The 21,719-nt window shown below is 41.2% G+C and overlaps 1 protein-coding gene across 1 annotated transcript in view; it reads left to right on the top strand.

Moving 5' to 3' along the window:
• Window positions 1-20,378, top strand: part of NHS (NHS actin remodeling regulator) — a 365,929-nt gene extending 345,551 nt beyond the window's left edge. The window contains 7 exon segments of the mRNA XM_033201209.1: window positions 2,745-2,807; window positions 5,173-5,365; window positions 8,334-8,465; window positions 9,397-10,035; window positions 10,038-12,377; window positions 12,692-12,818; window positions 16,249-20,378. Of these exon segments, the coding sequence (XP_033057100.1) occupies window positions 2,745-2,807; window positions 5,173-5,365; window positions 8,334-8,465; window positions 9,397-10,035; window positions 10,038-12,377; window positions 12,692-12,818; window positions 16,249-16,855 (4,101 nt within the window). The 3' untranslated portion in view covers window positions 16,856-20,378.
• The last annotated feature ends 1,341 nt before the right edge of the window (window positions 20,379-21,719 follow it).

The following is a 21,719-nucleotide window of genomic DNA, read 5'->3' as shown; positions in this document are numbered from 1 at the left end:
TCTCTCATTTACACACCCTGGTTTCTTACTTGAGACTTCCACATCATTGTCTGTGGCTGATTTTTAGGAAAGAACCAGGTTAGTGTCTGAACTCGGACCACATATACCACATCTGTCAAAATGGTCACTTTCAGCAAGGGAGCCGTAGACCCTACAAAATCGTTAGTCTTAAATAAGATCTAGATCAAAGTTAACTGGGCCTGAGGAGGAGACATTTGCTTTGCTTTGAACATTAATGAGCAACTCTTTCAGTTAAAACTTAGAAAAATAGAACAGAATTAGAAATCAAGCTTGCCCCACAAAAACGCATGTCTGCCATGGGCTTAAGAATAACGAGGCCCAGCATCAGAGGAAGCAAGTATCACTGGCAGTTTCCTCTACTTGTTTCCACCTGTTTGCATGAAGATGATAAGTCCCTTGGATTCTGAGGAATTTGCTTCCTCCTAAGATCTTCAGCATTCCCCTTACTTCCCCCCCCACCCGCCCCCACCCCCGTCCCCGGCTCTGAGACAGAGTCTTGCTCTGTCACCCAGGTTGGAGTGCAGTGGTGCAATCTCGGCTCACTGCAACCTCTGCCTCCCAGGTTCAAGCAATTCTCCTGCTTCAGCCTCCCGAGTAGCTGGGATCACAGGCATGTGCCACCATGCCCAGCTAATTTTGTATTTTTAGTAGAGATGAGTTTCCACCATATTGGCCAGGCTGGTCTCGAACTCCTGACCTCAAGTGATCTGCCTGCCTTGGGCTCCCAAAGTGCTGGGATTACAGGCATAGGCCACTGTGCCTGGCTGCCCCTAACTTTCTTTGGGGTTCCCATCACTGCTAAAACACACAGAGACGATATCATTCGGGTGCACAAATATTTTGATGGGTTCTTACAGTGATGGATCATGGAAGCCTGAAAGGCAAATCAAATGTGGCCCCTGACCTCCAGGAATTCACAATCTAACAAATGAAATAGACACATCCAGGGCCAATTCCTGTTCCATTAAAGCCATGCTATAAGATAAGTGCTATAATAGAGGCCCAGCTGAATCTAAAGCTGATATGGCTTAGAGTTTTAAAAGTTTCAATGGCCTTCTCAGTAGATCCTGAGGAGGGGATTCTGGTTACCAGATTATTCTCCAAATAGGACTGGCTATATCATTTGTGGGGTCCAGTGCAAAATGAAAATGAAGAATCCTTTACTCAAGAATTTCCAAACAGTGACAGCACAACCTGAAACCAAGTATGGGGGCCTTCTGAGTGCAGGGCCCTATGGGAATGCTACACAGATCACACACTCATGAAACTGGCCCTGTCTGCAAATGTGGTCTATGAATAGGAGAAAGAAGTCAATTTTGAGCAGTCTAGAGAAGGAAATTACACATAGAGAATTTTCTTTCAAGTAGTTCACAGGAAAATAAAATCACTCCAACGAAAGCAAATAATTCAATCTTCTCCAAATTAGCAAGTGGTGTTGGAATCTAAAAGATAACAAAGTTACAGTTTGCAAAGACATTTCCACAGATATTTCACAGCTACAAGGTAAGTACATTAATAATAATAATTGTTGTACTAGTACCTGGCACTAATGTATAGAACTTATTAAGTGCCAGGATTCTTCTAAGTATATTACATATAATTTTCTCATTTAATCCTCAAAACAGCACTGGAGGGAAAATTCTATTATTTCTCTATATTACTACAGATGAGGAAACTGACCTTAGAGAGGTTGAGGAATTGCCCCTGGCCACACAGAAAATAAGTGGTGGAGGCAGGATTTGAATTCAGACAGTCTAGCTTCAGAGTCTGTGGTCTTAACCACTATTTATGCTACCTCTGAAAAAATAAAGATACGAAGGAAGGGAAGGAGGGAGGGAAGGAAGGAAAGAAGGAAGGGAAGGAGAAAGGAAGGGAAGGAAAAAGGAAGGAAGAGAAGGAAGGGAAGGAAAAAGGAAGGAAGAGAAGGAAGAAGGAAGGAAGGGAGGGAAGGAAAAAGGAAGAAGGGAAGGAAAAATGGAAGGAGGGAAGGAAGAAAGGAAGGGAGGGAGGAAGGAGAAAAAGGAAGGAAGAAGGGAAGGAAGGGAGGGAAGGAAAAACAAAGCAAGGAGGGAAGGAAGAAGGAAGGAAGGGAGGGAAGGAAGGGAGGGAAGGAGGAAGGAGGGAAGAAAGGAGGAAAGAGGGAAAGAAGAAAGGGAGGGAGGGAGGAAGGAAGGAAAGAGAAGGAAGGAAGAAATTAGAAAGGAGGGAAGGAAAAAGGAAGGAAGAAGGAAGGAAAGGAAGTAGGAAGGAAGAAAAGGAGGGAGGAAAGTAAAAAAGGAAGGGAAGGAGGGAAGGAAGAAGGAAGGAAGGAGGGAAGGAGGAAGGAAGGAGGGAGGGAAAGAAGAAAAGGAAGAAGGAAGGAAGGTAGGAAAGAAGGAAGGAGGAAGGAAGGAAGGAGGGAAGGAATAAAGGAGGGAAGAAAGGGAAGGAAGAAGGGAAGAAGGAAGGGAAGAAGAAAGGAAAGAAGGAGGGAGGGAGGGAAGGAAGGAGGAAGGAGGGAAGAAAAGGAAAGGGAAGGAAGGAGGGAAGGGAGGAGGAAGGAAGGAAGGAAGGAAGGAATAATAAGGAGAAGGAAGGAGGAGGGAGGGAGGAAGGAGGGAAGGAAGGAAGAAAGTTATCCCAGTATATTCTTTCATTAATATCATAGATTGGCCTAACCAGTATGCACTGTGTGTTGTGTGCACGTTTTTAATTTTTTCTTTTTTTGCATTTCATGTTCATAGTTTAACAGCACCCGTTCGCCCTCCCCCACTGAGTGTTGCCACATGACCCCATGGAGTAGAAAGGTATTGGTCTGAGAACATTCCTTCACGGCCCTATCCCACTCTGTCCAGACACTCTTCCTTGTTCCCTCTTTTAACTTTATGGAAAACTTTCTTGTTTCTAACTAACGGTTTTTCTTTAACATCAATTTAAAAAGTGGTATTTTCCTAACTTGAATTAAATGTAAATAACTTAGACAGTCATGCCATTTGCCTTTTTCCCCCACTCACTGGCCCCCACTCTGCAAACTGCATCACCTAACACTACTCTTGGACTTTGTAGTCCGGCAGAGGAAACTTGTCCTATATTAAATTTATCAGAACTGTAAATGTTCAGCTTCTCAAATCAAAAAAGAAGAACAAGACAAACGGATTCTCTGGCAGCCGATTGTACTGTCACCATTAAATAAAAAGTGCGGCCGGGCGCGGTGGCTCAAGCCTGTAATCCCAGCACTTTGGGAGGCCGAGACGGGCGGATCACAAGGTCAGGAGATCGAGACCTTCCTGGCTAACACGGTGAAACCCCGTCTCTACTAAAAAAATACAAAAACTAGCCGGGCGAGGTGGCGGCGCCTGTAGTCCCAGCTACTCCGGAGGCTGAGGCAGGAGAATGGCGTAAACCCGGGAGGCGGAGCTTGCAGTGAGCTGAGATCCGGCCACTGCACTCCAGTCCGGGCGACAGAGCGAGACTCCGCCTCAATAAATAAATAAATAAATAAATAAATAAATAAATAAATAAATAAAATAAAAAGTGCTTTTGGCTGCTGGTCAGAGCCTGTAGTCAGGTCACTATCCTTTCGACACTTTGCAGTCCATTGTTATTCAAGGAAGGAATCGCCTACAAAATGAAGCCTCTGGTGGTGGGGGTTTTCCTCTAGTGCTCATTCTCTCTCTTTGTCTCTCTCTCTCTCTCTCTCTCTCTCTCTATCAGTTTCTCTCTCTCTCTCTCTCTGCATGCACCAAACTTATTTTCTTTTTGGAAGTTACCTAGGAAACAAAGTCTTTTGTTCTCGAACTTTATTTGAGCTATTCGCTTCGCTGGGAATCTGCACAAAAGCTGAAGAGAGAAAGAAGGTTGCAATATTTTACTAAAACGTTCATGACGAACACATTTTTCCCAAGGGGGGAGTCATATCCTGTTGGGTGTGTTGGGGGATTTGCAGAAACCTCTGACAAGGTAAGTAATGCCGGGGGTGAGTTTAGACAAGTGGCTCTGGAATCAGCTCTTTAAGGGGACTTGAGAACAGTTCGTTTGACAATAGGTGAAATCCTCTGAGTCAACAGGGCATGATACTTCCAAATGTAAAGATGGGAAAAATCTTTTTGGTGATCCTAATTTTAGGGCAGAATATTATTAAAGTCTTACTGGGATAAGAGCAAAAGATATTTATTTTATACAGATACCCACCTTCCTCCAAATTGTGTAAAAAATAAATAAAACTAGGTTGAGTGGTGAAAACTGAGTCTTTTAATCATCTAGTTTAGAAACCCAACCCTGAAATCAAAACTGGGATAGAGCTTTTTAAATAATCTGGCCTAGGAGTCCAACCCTGAAATAAAAGTTAGACAATATTGATATTTATCAAAGGTTTGGATGGAGAATTTTCCAATGTCATGTAGAAATCAAAGCCCCTAATTACACAGCTGGAGGAAAAGTCTCGCACCACAAAGCTGAAAAGAAAATAAACTAGGACTGTTTTACCTTTCCTAATTTGAAAAATAAACTCACCGGAATATTTCTCCCCAGTAACAGAGATGTGTATTTTCCACTATCGTTGGTGGGGGGAAATTCTTCACTTTTGCTTTTCCACGTGCATACAGTGTTCATGAAACTGAATTTTCTAAATGTTATTTAAAAATGCCATAGTCCTGCAATGAAATTAACTCCTCATGTTTTAATGCGGCTTCTCAGATTAGGTTGGCTTGTCCTTCAGGTGATGTGTTCTGGAATGTCTCCGGACTCCAGGTTTTCTGAACCTTTTCACAGGCGTCTAACTCATCTTCTTCCTTTGATCCTAGTCATCTAGAGATCTCAAAACTTTTGAGAGAAATTTATGGTGAGATAGCTTAAAAGTTGATCTTTCATTGGAGTAGAGACTCAGTTTTCTTTGGTGTAAAGTTTGCAGATTTCTGGCTACCTTGTCTCTCCTGTTAATTCCATTTAACCTGAGAAGCATGTTTATTTAGCCCATTTCTTTCCTTTTGTGTTGCTTGACTGTTGAAATAATACTTGCAATTAGTTGTGCTTACTAACTATTTCTAGGAATTCTTCCTTTGTCCTAAGGGCCTATTTCTGACCTCATTTTTTCTTCTCTAAACTAGGAAATTCCTTATATGTGTGCTTATGTATAATCTATGATGGCTGAACCTGATTGTACTTTGTTTGCAGTCCCATCCCCCAGAGGATGAAGATACAGATGTCATGTTAGGGCAGAGGCCGAAAAACCCAATACACAATATCCCTTCTACACTGGACAAGCAGACCAACTGGAGCAAAGCACTACCTCTCCCAACGCCAGAGGAGAAGATGAAACAAGATGCTCAAGTGATTTCTTCTTGCATTATTCCCATCAATGTCACTGGTATCGTTCTGGCTTTTTCTTAGGGGCAGATGGGTCAGAATATTCTGTGTATTAAATATGTTCAAAATCTGTGCTGCTAAGAATACCATTTGGTAAACAAGTAATGCCTTTTTCATCAAATACAAACCCAGAGGATGTTCGATATGCTTTTGTCAGGTTTTGAACATCAATTTACATGTTTTCTGCTGGGCCACTTGTTATGTAAATTATGGACAGTTTCTTTTTGAAAAAAATCTCCAAATAGCTCTTTGGCCATAGCTGACTGAAATAATGGAGAAGGCGGCAGTGATTAATCATATGATAATGATGTGTGGCACTGCAAGAAAGAAAACAGCAAACCCAGGCTTCTCAAACTGCAAGTAATGGTCCTGTAGGCCAACTAGAAAATCTGTTTTCATGCTTCCTTGGATGAAGGTAGGCTTTTTTTTAAAGACTGTTAAGACTTCTGTATTGATTTGGGGGATTTTTGACCTAAAAATATATGGATACATAGATGAAGGCTGAATTCTATTTTAAAACCAGCAAGGCTGTCTTCCTTTCACTCTCTTTTTTCCTCCTCCTGTGTACTGAGAGTGTGAATATTAGTCTAGATAGAATGGAAGCACAGCCAGACCTTTCTGAAAAATTTATTGGCAGCAGTTGTAAATTCCACAATTGGATCTGGTAAACTTAGTTGTAAGTAAAATCATGTTATAAAATATTCTAACTTTCAAAGACATAAATTAAATGGTCTATCCATTGGGCTTTCTTACATCTCTAATAGTTACATTTTAACTTATTTGTATATTGAAAATTTCAAAACAGCCATGTTATGACTGATTTGCATATTGGTACTATGTGACTAAATATTGCATGTCACTTGAGATGCATGTTGCACACGGCTATTATTAACCCCACTCAGATTTCTCTCAAATAAAGTGGGGAAGCAAATGGACCAGACATCTGGGACAGATATAATTTTTTTCCAGAGAAAAAGGAGTCCTAGTTCATGGGCCTGTGGTGAGTTGGGAGTTAATTTTCCTGATGACCTATTAAACTTGTAAGATAAATTATTCTAAAGATGTGCCCCTATCTGATCTCCACAATCTAAATGGGATGTATTAGAGGAGTTCAGCTGCCAAAATGGATCATTTTGGCACCCTCTTCAGCTAATTTTCAGTTCTGGAAACCTCTGATTATTAGCAGCACGTGCTTTTTTCATGGCACTGTAAGTAAAATCTCGTTTTCAAATTTAGTGCTATGATTATGGGCCATTATTTTATGATTGAGGGAAAGGGACACTTTTTCCTTCTGCTTTATTTCAGGAACTCTCTGATTAAAACGTATATCAGATGTTGATTTCGAGAGCTTTAATGAGAACATTGTTAATGATGTCCACATAACACAAAATGTCTGAGTCTATATATAATGCATTCTACAATTACTAAGATCAGAATGAAGGATTTTAATTTTGGGTTGGAACTAAGAAAGATTCCATTAGTAAGAATTCTCCAATAATATTGTAATTATTCATCATACGATATCTCATACAGATTTTTCAAAGTGAGTTCTAGAAACTGTTGGCACTGTGATGTTAAACAGAACTCAACTCTTTCATTATACAGCTGAACCAAGACTTGACATACCACCCAGCGCCATGCTTAACAATCAGGATAAATGATGAGGTGACCAAATTCCAAAGCACGGCATCGTGGCTTTCTGAGGCAAAGTTTACTCTGAAAAACCCATGGTGCAGTCAAGCGTTTGAGTTCCTCACCTCCCCTCTCATCATTCTAGTTGTGATGGGACTGCATGTAATGCTGATAATGTGATTATGGAGAGAGAAACTAACAAGCACCATGGTTTGCCCTCTGTGTTTACAAAAACAAACCTATGGCATAAAGACTGGGAATTCCAGCTTTACAGTTGGTATAGAAAGTGGATCCGGCCGGGCGCGGTGGCTCAAGCCTGTAATCCCAGCACTTTGGGAGGCCGAGACGGGTGGATCACGAGGTCAGGAGATCGAGACCATCCTGGCTAACACGGTGAAACCCCGTCTCTACTAAAAATACAAAAACTAGCTGGGCGAGGTGGCGGGCGCCTGTAGTCCCAGCTACTCGGGAGGCTGAGGCAGGAGAATGGCGTAAACCCGGGAGGCGGAGCTTGCAGTGAGCTGAGATCCGGCCACTGCACTCCAGTCCGGGAGACAGAGCGAGACTCCGCCTCAAAAAAAAAAAAAAAAAAAAGAAAGTGGATCCATTTAAGTGCAGAACTGGGGACTGCCTTGTATGTTTATTTTATATTGAAAAGACATCTCATGCTAAACCACAAAGCACTGAGTTTAGTAAACAGAAGAAAGTAGATAGAGTTGGGTGATGATTTATAAAAACAAATCCTTAGACTGTTGAGTTTCTTCACAGCAAGAGGTGTGTGTGTATGTGTGTGTGTGTGTGTGTGTGTGTGCGCGCGCGCGCGCGTGGGGAATGGGAGAAGGTTTGGACCATAAGAGATGGAGGGAACAAAACCTCACAAAGATGGCTTTTAATGAAGAAATGGGTCAGGATATGTTAGCTGAGCTAATTCAGGTTAACATCCTGGTTGCTGATTTCCTATGCAAAGGTATCAGCTTCAAAGAGCCCAGAAATAGATCAGTAAATAGTAGTAACTAAAGGTTATAAATCCTTAAGGAGCCATTTCTGTGTGAGAGGGATTTTTTGGATGTCTTTTTCTCTTCTCTTTCTTTTGATTTTTCTTCTTTGCTTGTTTTAGTTGGCAGTGCAAGCTGTTGTGGAGAGCTGCATTTAGAAGTAAAGCTTAATGTACTGCAGCATAATTTAAATAAGAGCTGAATAACAGCTCCCTTATATTCATTCACAGGCTTAACCCAAAGTCTTTCCTTACTTCCTGTCAATTAATATCACTGTGTTCCAAGTAAATGAAAATTTGTTTGCCATTTCTAAAGCTAATGAGACCTATTTGTGGGTTGCAGGAGTTGGCTTTGACAGAGAGGCTAGTATACGCTGCTCTCTGGTTCATTCACAATCGGTACTACAGCGGAGACGAAAATTGAGGAGGAGGAAAACCATCTCGGGTATTCCCAGAAGAGTTCAACAAGAAATAGGTGTGATATCAAAAAATGTTAATGGTTAACATTCCTCCGCCTAGTACAGATGACAGGGAGATTAAATAGAAGAAATAGATGAAACAGAAAAATGATTAAACATTTTAACTTGTAGAGGTTTTAAAATGATGTGTATTTGTTCTGTATTCAGCAAGCCAGGTGGTATTACTTTTTAACTCTCTGTTCTTGACTGTGAAGGTTTGACCTTATAGATTTAGGCATATACATTCAGGTCTTACGGCTGAAATGTAATACTTAGCTGATTTTTGAAAGTTTTATTAAGGTGGAAATTGTGAATAAAAAGTAGCAGGAGTCAATGAAAGTTTTCTTTTTGGAAAACGGTAACTTAATTTAAGAGAGATATATTTTCATGTCATTAATTATTTTAAAAGGTAAATTTCAGGCATATGCAATGAAATATTGAATATTGATAATATGATACCTTTGGTGACAATTTTTCTGTTTAGTGCATTTAAAATATCTCTGCCTACGAGTTTTTAAAAATTATTAGGGTAGCATCTCTTGTAAATAAGATTTTTATTTCTAATAATGAGAGCTATGATTTTTATGTCATCATGTTTATATTACAAAATAAAAATGAATAGTGGCCAAAAAGATAAAATGTACTTTAGTTTTTAAAAGTAGTCACTTATTGTGGCAAATTTATGTGATAGTGAAGAGAGGGAAAATTCACAAAAGACATAAAAGCATATCTTCTCTTGGTATGTATATATACATATATGGGGGCACATGTGTATACGCCCTAAAGCATTTTAACTCTCTCCTAATTCTATGTGTTTTTTTTTCTATTAAAGAAAGAAAAAAAAAAACAGCTCTAACCTGCCAGCCCACAGATCTGCAGACATAGCTCAGAATGTCTGTTGGTCTGCTGATATAGAAAATATCTCACTGTGTTTTCCATGTGCCCTAGATTCTGATGAATCACCAGTGGCCAGGGAAAGGAATGTGATTGTGCACACAAACCCAGACCCCTCCAACACTGTCAATAGGAGATCCGGAACCAGGGACTCTGAATGCCAAACCGAGGATATTCTGATTGCTGCCCCATCCAGAAGGAGAATCAGAGCTCAAAGGGGTCAAAGCATTGCAGCTTCCCTTTCTCATTCTGCCGGCAACATTTCTGCCCTAGCAGACAAAGGTGACACCATGTTTACTCCTGCAGTGAGCAGCCGCACAAGATCTCGGAGCCTTCCCCGGGAAGGTAACAGAAGTGGGGATGCTGAGCCCAAAGTTGGTGCTAAACCCTCAGCGTATGAAGAGGGAGAGTCTTTTGTGGGTGACCATGAAAGAACCCCTAATGATTGCAGTGAGGCTCCAAGCAGCCCGAGTGCCCAGGACCACCAGCCAACTTTGGGCCTAGCCTGCTCTCAACATCTCCACAGCCCCCAGCACAAATTAAGTGAGAGGGGAAGGTCACGTCTGTCCCGAATGGCTGCTGACTCCGGCAGCTGTGACATCTCCTCCAACTCAGACACATTTGGGAGCCCCATCCACTGCATCTCCACGGCTGGCGTCCTCCTTAGCAGCCACATGGACCAGAAAGATGACCACAGTCATCCAGCGGCAACTGGAGTGGAAGCAGCTCCACATGTCCCTCGCAGACCTCAGAAACCATCCCTCCTGCAGCTTCTCCTCCACTTACTGGCTCTTCGCACTGTGACTCGGAGTTGTCACTAAACACAGCCCCTCATGCCAATGAGGATGCCAGTGTTTTCATGGCAGAACAATACAATGACCACTTGGATAAAGTGAGAGGCCATCGGGCAAACTCCTTTACCTCCACTGTTGTAGACTTGCTGGATGATCCCAACAACAGCAACACAAGTGACAGTGAGTGGAATTACCTACACCACCACCATGATGCCTCCTGCCGCCAGGATTTTAGTCCTGAGCATCCCAAGGCAGACAGCCTGGGCTGCCCAAGCTTCACAAGCGTGGCCACTTATGACAGCTTTCTGGAAAAGTCTCCATCAGACAAGGCGGACACTAGCTCTCACTTTTCAGTAGACACGGAAGGATACTATACGTCCATGCACTTTGACTGTGGTCTCAAAGGCAATAAGAGCTATGTCTGTCACTATGCAGCCCTGGGCCCAGAGAATGGCCAGGGTGTAGGGGCTCCCCCTGGTCTTCCAGATTGTGCCTGGCAGGACTACTTAGACCACAAGAGGCAGGGAAGACCAAGCATCTCTTTCAGGAAACCAAAGGCAAAGCCGACCCCACCTAAACGTAGCTCATCATTGAGGAAGTCTGATGGAAACGCAGATATTTCTGAGAAGAAAGAACCAAAGATAAGCAGTGGTCAGCACCTGCCTCACAGTTCCAGGGAAATGAAGCTGCCTCTTGATTTCGCCAACACGCCTTCTCGAATGGAAAATGCCAATCTTCCCACCAAGCAGGAACCTTCTTGGATAAACCAGAGTGAACATGACATTAAGGAACCTCAGTTAGACACTTCGGATATCCCACCATTCAAAGATGAAGGTGCCGAATCCACGCACTATGCAGACCTCTGGCTCCTAAATGACTTGAAAACAAATGATCCTTATAGATCTCTATCTAATTCAAGCACCGCTACGGGTACCACAGTCATTGAATGCATCAAATCTCCAGAGAGCTCTGAATCCCAAACATCGCAATCAGAATCAAGAGCCACTACCCCATCTCTTCCTTCTGTTGACAGTGAGTTTAAACTGGCTTCACCAGAAAAGCTGGCTGGCTTGGCATCTCCATCAAGTGGCTACTCAAGCCAGTCCGAAACGCCAACATCTTCTTTCCCTACAGCTTTCTTTTCAGGTCCATTGTCTCCCGGAGGTAGCAAAAGAAAACCTAAAGTCCCAGAAAGAAAATCCTCACTACAGCAACCCTCTTTAAAAGATGGAACTATATCACTGAGTAAAGACCTTGAACTCCCAATTATACCTCCTACCCATCTTGATCTAAGTGCTCTTCACAATGTCTTGAACAAACCATTCCACCACCGTCATCCATTGCATGTTTTTACTCATAATAAGCAGAACACAGTAGGAGAAACACTGAGGTCGAATCCTCCACCGTCCCTTGCAATTACACCAACGATCCTGAAATCTGTTAACCTTAGGTCCATTAACAAGTCTGAAGAAGTTAAGCAAAAAGAAGAAAATAATACAGATCTCCCTTATTTAGAGGAAAGCACACTCCCAACGGCTGCCTTGTCTCCGGGTAAGATTAGGCCACACACAGCAAATAAATCAGTATCTCGTCAGTACTCCACTGAAGACACCATACTGTCCTTTTTAGACTCTTCTGCAGTTGAGATGGGACCAGATAAACTACATTTAGAAAAAAATCCTACTTTTGATGTGAAGAATCGCTGCGATCCAGAAACTATAACCTCAGCTGGTAGCAGTCTTCTAGATTCAAATGTCACAAAAGACCAAGTGCATACAGAGACTGAGCCTATTCCAGAAAACACGCCATCCAAAAACTATGCTTTTCCCACAGAAGGATTTCAAAGGGTCTCTGCTGCCCGCCCAAATGATTTGGATGGTAAAATAATACAATATGGAGCTGGTCCAGATGAAACTCTAGAACAGGTACAGAAGGCACACTCTGCAGGTGGGGAGGAAGTTGCACAACCTGAATCTGTGGATGTAATCACATCTCAGTCAAACTCACCAACTAGAGCAACAGATGTAAGCAATCAACTTAAGCATCAATTTATTATGAGCCGCCACCACGACAAAGTGCCTGGTACTATCAGCTATGAATCAGAGATAACACCTGTAAATTCATTCCCTGAAAAATGTTCCAAGCAGGAAAATATTGCTTCAGGTATTTCAGCCAAAAGTGCCTCTGATAACAGCAAAGCAGAGGAGACCCAAGGAAATGTGGATGAGGCTTCATTGAAAGGTCAGTCACTGATAACTTGTCATAAAGGAAATGTGTCTCATGGCACTTCCTGGAATTTTTTCTTATGTTCCCAATAATACGGTACAGCCTGGGTGTTGGTTTCTCTCCACTCTTTCTTTGCACTTATTAAAACAATTGAGATAAAATCTTTTGTTACTGGGTGAGTAAGCTTTGACAAGTATCTCTCTCATTTTTAAAAAATGGCAGCAAGGTAATTTCTGTTTGTTTGTTTGTTTGTTTGTTCCCTGAGTCAGTGAAGTACAGTAGTGTGCTGGGTAACTTCCTCTTAAAGATTCTTCTGTTCTTATTTTAAGAATCATCACCGAGTGATGACTCCATCATTTCACCACTTAGTGAAGACTCCCAAGCTGAAGCAGAGGGTGTGTTCGTGTCCCCAAACAAACCTCGAACAACTGAGGATTTATTTGCAGTCATTCACAGGTGAGGCAACATTACCAAGTCCCCCAAAACAAAAGGTACAACAAAGGTTTTGCCCCTTCAGATACTTCTCACAAATGCAAATACGGGAAAGGTTTTCGTAATTGTAATACATTCAGCAAAAACAAAAGCAAGCAAAGAATAATTTTTCCAAATCAAGTTGATAGACTGATAATGCAAGTTGGGAAATAGGATCTTTATATAGAGTTTGATAGACCTCTATTGAGAGACTTTCGTAAGAGTGGCTTTATTTTTCCCCAGGAAAAGACATTCTGGAACAAGTTTTTATGTGAAAACAATCTGTGGTTAAGTGACCTGGAGTGAAAGCTCAAACTCTAGTGTAATCTCTGACTTTTAAATATTTTCTTGAACCTAAAAAATATGATCAAAGCTGTAGTCATACTCCAGCAGAGACAAACAGAAGTTGATTCACCATGGATACACCAAAATCTCAGAAATCACCACTGAAGAACTTATTTATGTAACCAAATACCACCTCTTCCCCCAAAACCTATTGAAATAAAAAATAAAAAACTCACATTGTACCCTATAACTATATACAATTATTTGTCAATTTACAATAAAATAAAACTTAGAGAACACACGCAAACACACACACACACACAAAGTTGATTCACAAAACAGAGTCTCAAGTTTGAGAAAAGACAATACATGTTCCTGTCCTTTTTATAACTCAGAACAAGTAATATTTGCTGTCTGTTTTTCTTTCTTCTTAGAACTTAAATTTCTTTAATAGTACTGGCCTTCATCTCCAAAATTAATGTCCATATTTCATGAATACAGGTCCTTGGGTTGCTTTTCCAGGACAGCGTTGTGTCCATGCTGCAAAGGCATACTTCCTCGTCTGCCCCCATGAGCCCTTGTGATCCATGGTCCATATGTGCAAAAAATATTCCTTGTAGCTGATGACCAAAGAACAGAGCAGGAACTAGCCCTTGGACACCTAACCTACATCCAACTGAGCTAGCCAATCATGATGTGCCGTGCCTCCTCCTTTCACAAACACGACTGTCTTCTTAGACCTCGGGAACCTAGATGAAATTCTCAAGAGATACAACTTGGGGATTGTCTTTTCTACCTCATAAAGTTATCATTTTTGAAACAAATTCACTGCAAGCAGCTTACAATCTTTTTCTCCTGGAATTCTACTTTTTTTTTTTTTTTTTTGAGAGCGGAGTCTCGCTGTGTCGCCCAGGCTGGAGTGCAGTGGCGCGATCTCGGCTCACTGCAAGCTCCGCCTCCCGGGTTCCCGCCATTCTCCCGCCTCAGCCTCCGAGTAGCTGGGACTACAGGCGCCCGCCACCGCGCCCGCTAGTTTTTTGTATTTTTAGTAGAGACGGGGTTTCACCGTGTTAGCCAGGAGGGTCTCGATCTCCTGACCTCGTGATCCACCCGCCTCGGCCTCCCAAGTGCTGGGATTACAGGCTTGAGCCACCGCGCCCGGCCGGAATTCTACTTTTTAATAGGAATTTCTGTTTTCTGTTGATGTGGTTCTCTCATAAAGAAGGAGTACTGCTGTTCAACAATTGTTTTAAACAGAGCCAATCAGAAACACCTTCTGTGCATACCTTAGCAGGCATACTTCTCTACTCAGAGAGTGAAGAACCATTAGTTTCTTTTCCTTTACCCCTGTGCCTAGTCTAAGTTCTGATTATATTTCCGTCACCCCCACACTTTATCTCCAATCCTAGGAAAAATTACTAAACTGCTATGTAAGTTAAAAAGCTATGTAAGTTAAAAAGTTACTCCCGAAGGACCAAATGCTAGTGTATGGAATAGTGGACAGGATGTAAATAGTGGGGTCAGAAAGACCTGGGTTTGAATCCCAACTCTGTCACTTCCTAGGCAGTCTTGAGTAAGTTAAAACCTCTGGACCTATTCCCTTATTGCACATGGGAATGCCTATAGCTCACGTATTTGATTCTGATGATAACTTTTTTTGTATGTCTAGAATATGGTAGTTGCTAAAAGCCAATGTTAGTTTGAAAGCCCTAACTTAGTGGAGTGCCAGACACTGGCATATACAAGATATCAACCACAGAGGTTTCTGTGAACCAAAATCAAGCAGATCTACACTTGTGAAACTCACATTTTCTCTACCGTATGAATCTTTAAGTTGATGAAAGTGCATGCTGCCAATGCTTATCAATGAACTGAGTCATACTGAAGATCCACCAAATTTATGCCTGCTGATTTACCAAAGAAAATCAATAATATGATGATGGGTGTCAAGGTTCAATAGATGTATTTAGTTTGGTAATCTTAGACTTGCATTTGTGCAGGGTTTACTTATTTATCTATTTACTTGTTTATTTACAAAAAAGAATTATTTTGTTTTCTTGAGAGCTTACAGTATACAAAGCTTTAAGAGCTTCAGAGATGGTCTGGGATTTCAATTCCCCACAGAGAGCTGGCTTACTGCTTAATATGCTCTTGATGCTCTTAGGAAGCTATAGGAAATGATATTTGCAGCCCAAGATGAATTGACTTAAAACGTCATTTAATTATGTTTTTATATGGAGGGATTTTAAAAGGTAGAATAGTATAATGTTTGCTGACGTAACCATCACCCAGGATTATCAACTGTCAAACTAGGGCCAATCCTATTCCACCCACACCTCCATCCACTTGCTTTCTCTGGTATCATCTGGAAGCCAATCCCAGACATCAGATCATTTCATCTGTGTTACAGAGACAGAGTTAATAAGAAAAAGTTATAGTCTTTCACCCCCTGGAAGCAGAAGTAGTTTAGTTAGCAGTATAGTTTCTTTTTCCTTTCCTTTCCTTTTTTTTTTTTTTTTTTTTTGAGACAGTCTTGCTCTGTCGCCCTGGCTGCTGGAGTGCAATGGCGTGATCTCGGTTTACTGCAACCTCCGCCTCCCAGGTTCGAGCCATTTGATTCTCCTGCCTCAGCTTCCTGAGTAGCTGGGATTACAGGCATGCGCCACCATGCCCGGCTAATTTTTGTATTTTTAGTAGAGATGGGGTTTCACCATGTTGGCCAGGATGGTCTCAAACTCCTGACCTCAAGTGATCTGCCCATCTCAGCCTACTAAAGGGCTGGGATTACACGTGTGAGCCAACGCGCCTGGCAGTTAGCAGTATAGTTTCTTAAACTTTTACAGAGTATCCTCTAGAACCTCTAGCCTCCACATTAGCCATTATCTGAAATGATCATCTCTAGGACCTAATTTGTGTCCACTGGTTATCAGAGAATTTCTCTCAGACTGTGGGTGCTACAAGGACAAGGAACATATCCTATTTTTCATCTCTGTAGCCCTAATGCTTAGTATCCCATCATATAGGACAGGCTCAAAATGCACTTTAAACAGATGTGTGAATACGACTGAATAATTCAGTTTCATAAAAACGTGGACTGAGATGTTTGCCCCATTTTCTCCTTTTCTCAAAGATCCAAGAGGAAAGTACTGGGAAGAAAAGATTCCGGGGACATGTCTGTTCGAAGCAAATCGAGAGTTGCTCTCGGCAGTAGCAGCAGCAGCGCCAGTTCCATCACTTCACCCAGCAGTAATGTGACAACCCCAAACAGCCAGAGGTCTCCTGGTCTCATATACCGAAATGCCAAAAAGTCCAACACATCCAATGAAGAGTTTAAGCTGTTACTGCTCAAGAAAGGCAGCCGCTCAGATTCCAGTTACCGCATGTCTGCCACTGAGATCCTGAAGAGTCCCATCCTGCCCAAAGCTCCTGGGGAGCTCACAACAGAGTCCCCTCAGAGCACTGATGATGCCCATCAGGGGTCACAAGGGACTGAAGCATTGTCCCCACTCTCTCCATGCTCCCCACGAGTTAATGCAGAAGGCTTTTCCTCGAAGAGCTTTGCCACCTCAGCATCAGCAAGGGTTGGACGTTCTCGGGCCCCTCCTGCAGCCAGCAGCAGTCGCTACAGTGTCCGCTGCCGGCTGTACAACACGCCCATGCAGGCGATCTCCGAGGGAGAGACGGAAAATTCTGACGGGAGCCCACATGACGACCGTTCCTCCCAGGGTTCAACATAGAGTGCCTGTACCAGGCTGCCTGGCAAAGGCCAAAACCCTTACTCACATGAGGATGGAGGAACAGAATGGAGGACTTGGGAAAAGTCTCAACTTAATGGGGTAGCATCACTGCTAAGCAATGAACGAATTTCTAAATACAGTATGTGCTGGGTAAACAGAAAGTGGTTTAGACATTCTTGATTAGTTTCCATGTTTTAAGTAGCTGCAGTCTTTCATGTTTTTCTTTAGCATAGTTTGATTTAAGCAATCTCCTTCCTTGCAAAAATAGAGGATACAAAAATGTCTAATTTTCATGACACCTAGAAAACGTTTTCCCAGAGCTGCCTATTCAGAAAATAAAGCCCTCACTGTCATTATTCTTTAAGAAGATGAAATTACTCTGGAGGTTTGGTATTTTTTTACATTAAAACAAACTAAAGCAAAATCTAGAAGAAAGAACTACACATATGTAAATACCATATTTTTGATAAAAATATGTAAATAGATTTATCAATGATGAGTGGACATGCGGTCAATTATCTACTGCACACCAACTGTTTATAGAATACACAAAAATAAAATGTAATAACTGTATTCTGTGAATACCATTTTCATATCAAATGCCATATTTAAATGTCCACCAATATGATTTCTGAGTGGTAAACCTCAAATATGAATTTTAAACTGGTGAACTAAAGGAAATCTTGAGGTCATATACTGAAATATGAATAATTTAAAATAATGAATTCAGATCTAATCATTTTTGTGACAAATTGCAGCACCAAACAAGCTAATAGCAACCCATGGCTGTGATTTGTTGTGTGGTAATTTGGACAGAATGAAAAGCATGCTTTTGATTTTTTTTTTTTAATCAATGAGAGAAGTCATCATTCTCAACACAAAGCCCTGAACAACAGCATCTGACAGTGTCCTTTAGATTTTAATTTTTTCAATGGATGCTTTAAAGAGAATGAGTAGAGAAAACAGTAGTTAATTTTAGGTTATGTTTTATATTAGGCTACTGGGGACATAAACAGTCATAACTATGACTATAATCGTTAAACTCCTTAAAGAGTTTAGAAATTAGCTCCACATTCTTCAACTAACAAAAATGAAACCTAAGCATGCCACAGAGCTATTGATTATTCAGTAAGTACCTGTAATGAGTTTTCAGTGAAGCTTTCTCTCTGTGCTGATGAGATTCATGCTACCTAAAAATTAACAGAAATGACACTGTGAACAATGTAGTTGGAAAATAGGTATGTGTATATGCATTATTTATATTCATTGTTAAACTGGGAATGGGGAACAGCTCTGGTTCACAATACTACATACAACTGAGTTTTTGTCTGGTTTTACTATAGTGTCTGCTTGATGGCAAAAGGGGAGGGTGGTGGGTGGGAGAGGAAATGTCAGGGCAGGTGCTCTGATAAAATAAAGGCAGGGAAACAAGCTGAATTACTTGAAATTACTTGAATTTTCTTGTCTTAAAACTGAAAAAAAATGTAGTTACAAGTTAAAATCTGCAAATGGTTTTTACACTTCTGATTTTAACATGAACTGATACTAATGTTTGGAATCTTGTGTCAGAAATACAAGCAGCTAGAATAGGTTTTGAATGGGAGAGGTAGAACGTAGAGAGAATTAAGAAGGGATCTGACTTATAAAAGACTAGAATGTGATTAGAATGATAGAACATACCAAGGTTACCAAGAAATTGACAAGCTGCTGGCTTTAAGCTTATGCAAGTGGTAGTTGGGAAAGTAGGAGGTGTGGAAGGGGGTTTGCGTTTCGGAATAATTCATGCAAAATGAAGGAGGAAGCCTGGTCTAAGAAGATACTGTCTTTCAATAGAAATGATTTCTAAACTGCTACAGACTACGAATAGATAATCTGATTGCTGTTGTTTTGTTTGTTTGGAAAGAAAAAAAATGTCTGGCTTCTTCTATTTGTTTTCACTAACAAACTGTGTTACTAAATTTCTTGTCATCCTTGTATGTAAAATGGGTGCTGGGGGTGGAGGGGTATAAGAGGAGGGAGAGTCAGAGAGAGTGTGTATGTGTGTGCGAGTGTGAGTGTGTGTGTGCACACACACACACTGGGGATAGATAAGCTACCTGGTAAAGGGTTTGAACATTTACAAAGTGTTATACTTTTTCTTAAAAGAAAAATGTTTTAGGGTTTGAATAAAATGGACCATCATTTCTCATTGGAACCCATTAATTAAGAAAACCAGCATGGTTTGAGACCACATGGGAATATGAATAAATCTGTCTCATGATTTGAAAAGTACACTTTGCAAAGTTTTAAAACTAAAATTTTTAGGCAAATGCGATAAGAAACCATCATTTCCAGTCACAGTAGGCGATCTTTTGTAATTTCATAAAAGCAGTTCGTTTGCAGTATGGCTTTTGTGTAGTTAGGGGTTTTTTAAGCGTGAAGAAAGGTATGTGGGCTTTAAAAGTGATTCTAAATCTTGAATAGAAAACACATGAATTGGCTTTAATAAAATGTCACCTTTTTATTATTGACATTAATTTAAGTAATGGTACCATATATTTTTTAAAATACATATTGACTTGAATTGTGGGGCAATAAGATACCTTCTATATGTAATGATCACAGAACTAACCCTTATAATATAGTTTTACTTATTTTGTTTACTCTAAAAATCTATAGCAGAGTTTCTCTATTTTATATTTCATAGATTTAAAAAAACCCAAATAAAGATGGATTTAAAAATTCACTGTGGAAAAGAGTATTGAGTTACAAACTGAGAAGAAAAAGCAGGAAGTTCCTTAATAATCTGGAATATTCTACATGACTTGATTACATAGCAAACAAGACCAAGATTTAGGGCTGTCTTTGACATCACTGCCGTCTTGAAGCAGGGTACACACGTTAGGTATTGTGAAGAACATCAATCCGAACTTTTCTTCTGTTGTTTGCACTGATGTGATTTTTTGTTCTTTTATGTTTATACAACCTATCTATGTTGTGTAGGGGAATTTTTTTTCATTTTTAAAAAATTCTTTGATTTTGTTGTTGTTATTTTGTTTTGTTTTTGGCTAAGTAGAGGACATGGACTAGTTGTAGCAAACAAAACATGCTGTTTGCTCTTGCCAAAGGTCAGTGAGTGAGTACATTTGCTGCAGTGGTGGCACGTAGAGAACTAGATGGTAATAAAGATTTAAAACTATGAAGAAGGTTACAGTGTAACTATTTTGGTACTAGAACCAGTTCATGCTGGCCGAAACGACAATGGTTTATGGACTTGCATCCATTTTGTATTTTTGTAATATTTGTAAATATGAACTTTTTAAATTGCTGCAAAGATGGTTTCTTTTGTAAGATGTTTTCAACGTTTACATTCAATCCAAGCCTTTGTATATTTTAGAGCTGTGCAACACTTTAAGTCTTGTATTTATTTTTAGTAAAAACGGTGACAGTTTCATTGTGAACCCCTCTCAAAAAAATGTATCAGAAAAGTTTGATTACCTAGAAAGTGTGTATAGAAACTGCAAATAAACGTGACTGCAATTAATCGTTTTTTCTCTTCACTGTTACATAATTGATTTCTTGGGCTTCACAACAGTGTTTTACAGGCAACAGGACATAAGGGCAGGATCTGTTATGGCAAAAGTAGGAACAAAAAGAACATAGACCAGCCTGTCCGACATAGTGAAACCCGTCTCTACTAAAAATACAAAAATTAGCTGGGCATGGTGGTAGACGCCTGTAATCCCAGCTACTCTGGAGGCTCAGGCAGGAAAATCGCTTGAACCCAGGAGGCGGAGGTTGTAGTGAGCCGAGATCGCACCACTGCACTCCAGCCTGGGCAACAAGAGTAAAACTCCGTCTCAAAAACAAAAATAAAAAAATAACATATACTATATCTATAATGGACTCTAATCTAGCTTCGTATTTGAGAGGAAAAAGAATGCATTTCCAACGTCCAGTATACTTTCTTTGTAGTTTACTACAAAGTATACTTTCTTTTCTTGGCCCCTCTCTGGGCCAAGAAAAGGTGTATAGCTTTACTTTGAAATATCTGCCTGCTTTGCTTCTGATAATTACTCAGATTGTGTCTCCTTCCCAAGAGGTGCAGCCTCGATATAAGTATGTAAGACTATATGCCATTAGATGATGTCACATAGCCTTTATTACAATAGCAAAATTCTATGCCAGGTACTGATCTAAGTGCTTTGCATACATTAACTCATGTAATCCCCATATTATACCCATTTTACAGATCGGGAAACTGAAGCACAAAGCGGTTACATGGTTTCCCTAAGGCCATAGAAGGATTGTGTTGGAGCTGGGGATCCAATCCAGTAATCTGTCTTCAAGGTCTGTGTTAGTTCACCAGTACAACTTCTGGGTGTTGGAGACTGGAATTATCTTGTCCCCTCCTCCGCCCCCCTCGCCCTTCCTCCCAGACCCGGCTCGGGCAACTGCTAAGGCCCCGCCCCTCTCCTCATTCCAAGTCAATCACGGGCGTGCGTCCAGGAAACCCAGTTTACATCGACGTCTCTGGTGCGCCACAGGGCGCGGGGGAGGGGCGGGATCACATTAAAAAAAAAAAAAGCTTCGGACACTACAACGCCACTGGAAGGGTTGCGCATGCGTGCCAGACTCCTGCGCAGCCGCAGAAACCACTCTCAGCGCGAGCGGCTCGCGAGTCTCTGAAACGTCTAACCGCCATTTTCAATCCCGCGGGTCTTGTGAAGAAAAACCTGAGGTAAGAGGCCCCGCCCCACAGCCGTCTCCTCAGCAAATTCCCGCCCTCGGCCCCGCCTCACAGCCGTCTCCTCACAAATTCCCGCCCTCGGCCCCGCCCCACAGCCACCTCCTCAGCAAATTCCCGCCCTCACCCAAGGGCTAG

The sequence above is a fragment of the Trachypithecus francoisi genome, unplaced genomic scaffold (assembly GCF_009764315.1).
Source record: "Trachypithecus francoisi isolate TF-2019V2 unplaced genomic scaffold, Tfra_2.0 Lachesis_group6, whole genome shotgun sequence".
NCBI classification, from domain to species: Eukaryota; Metazoa; Chordata; class Mammalia; order Primates; family Cercopithecidae; genus Trachypithecus; species Trachypithecus francoisi.
This window is presented reverse-complemented; position numbering and strand designations above follow the sequence as displayed.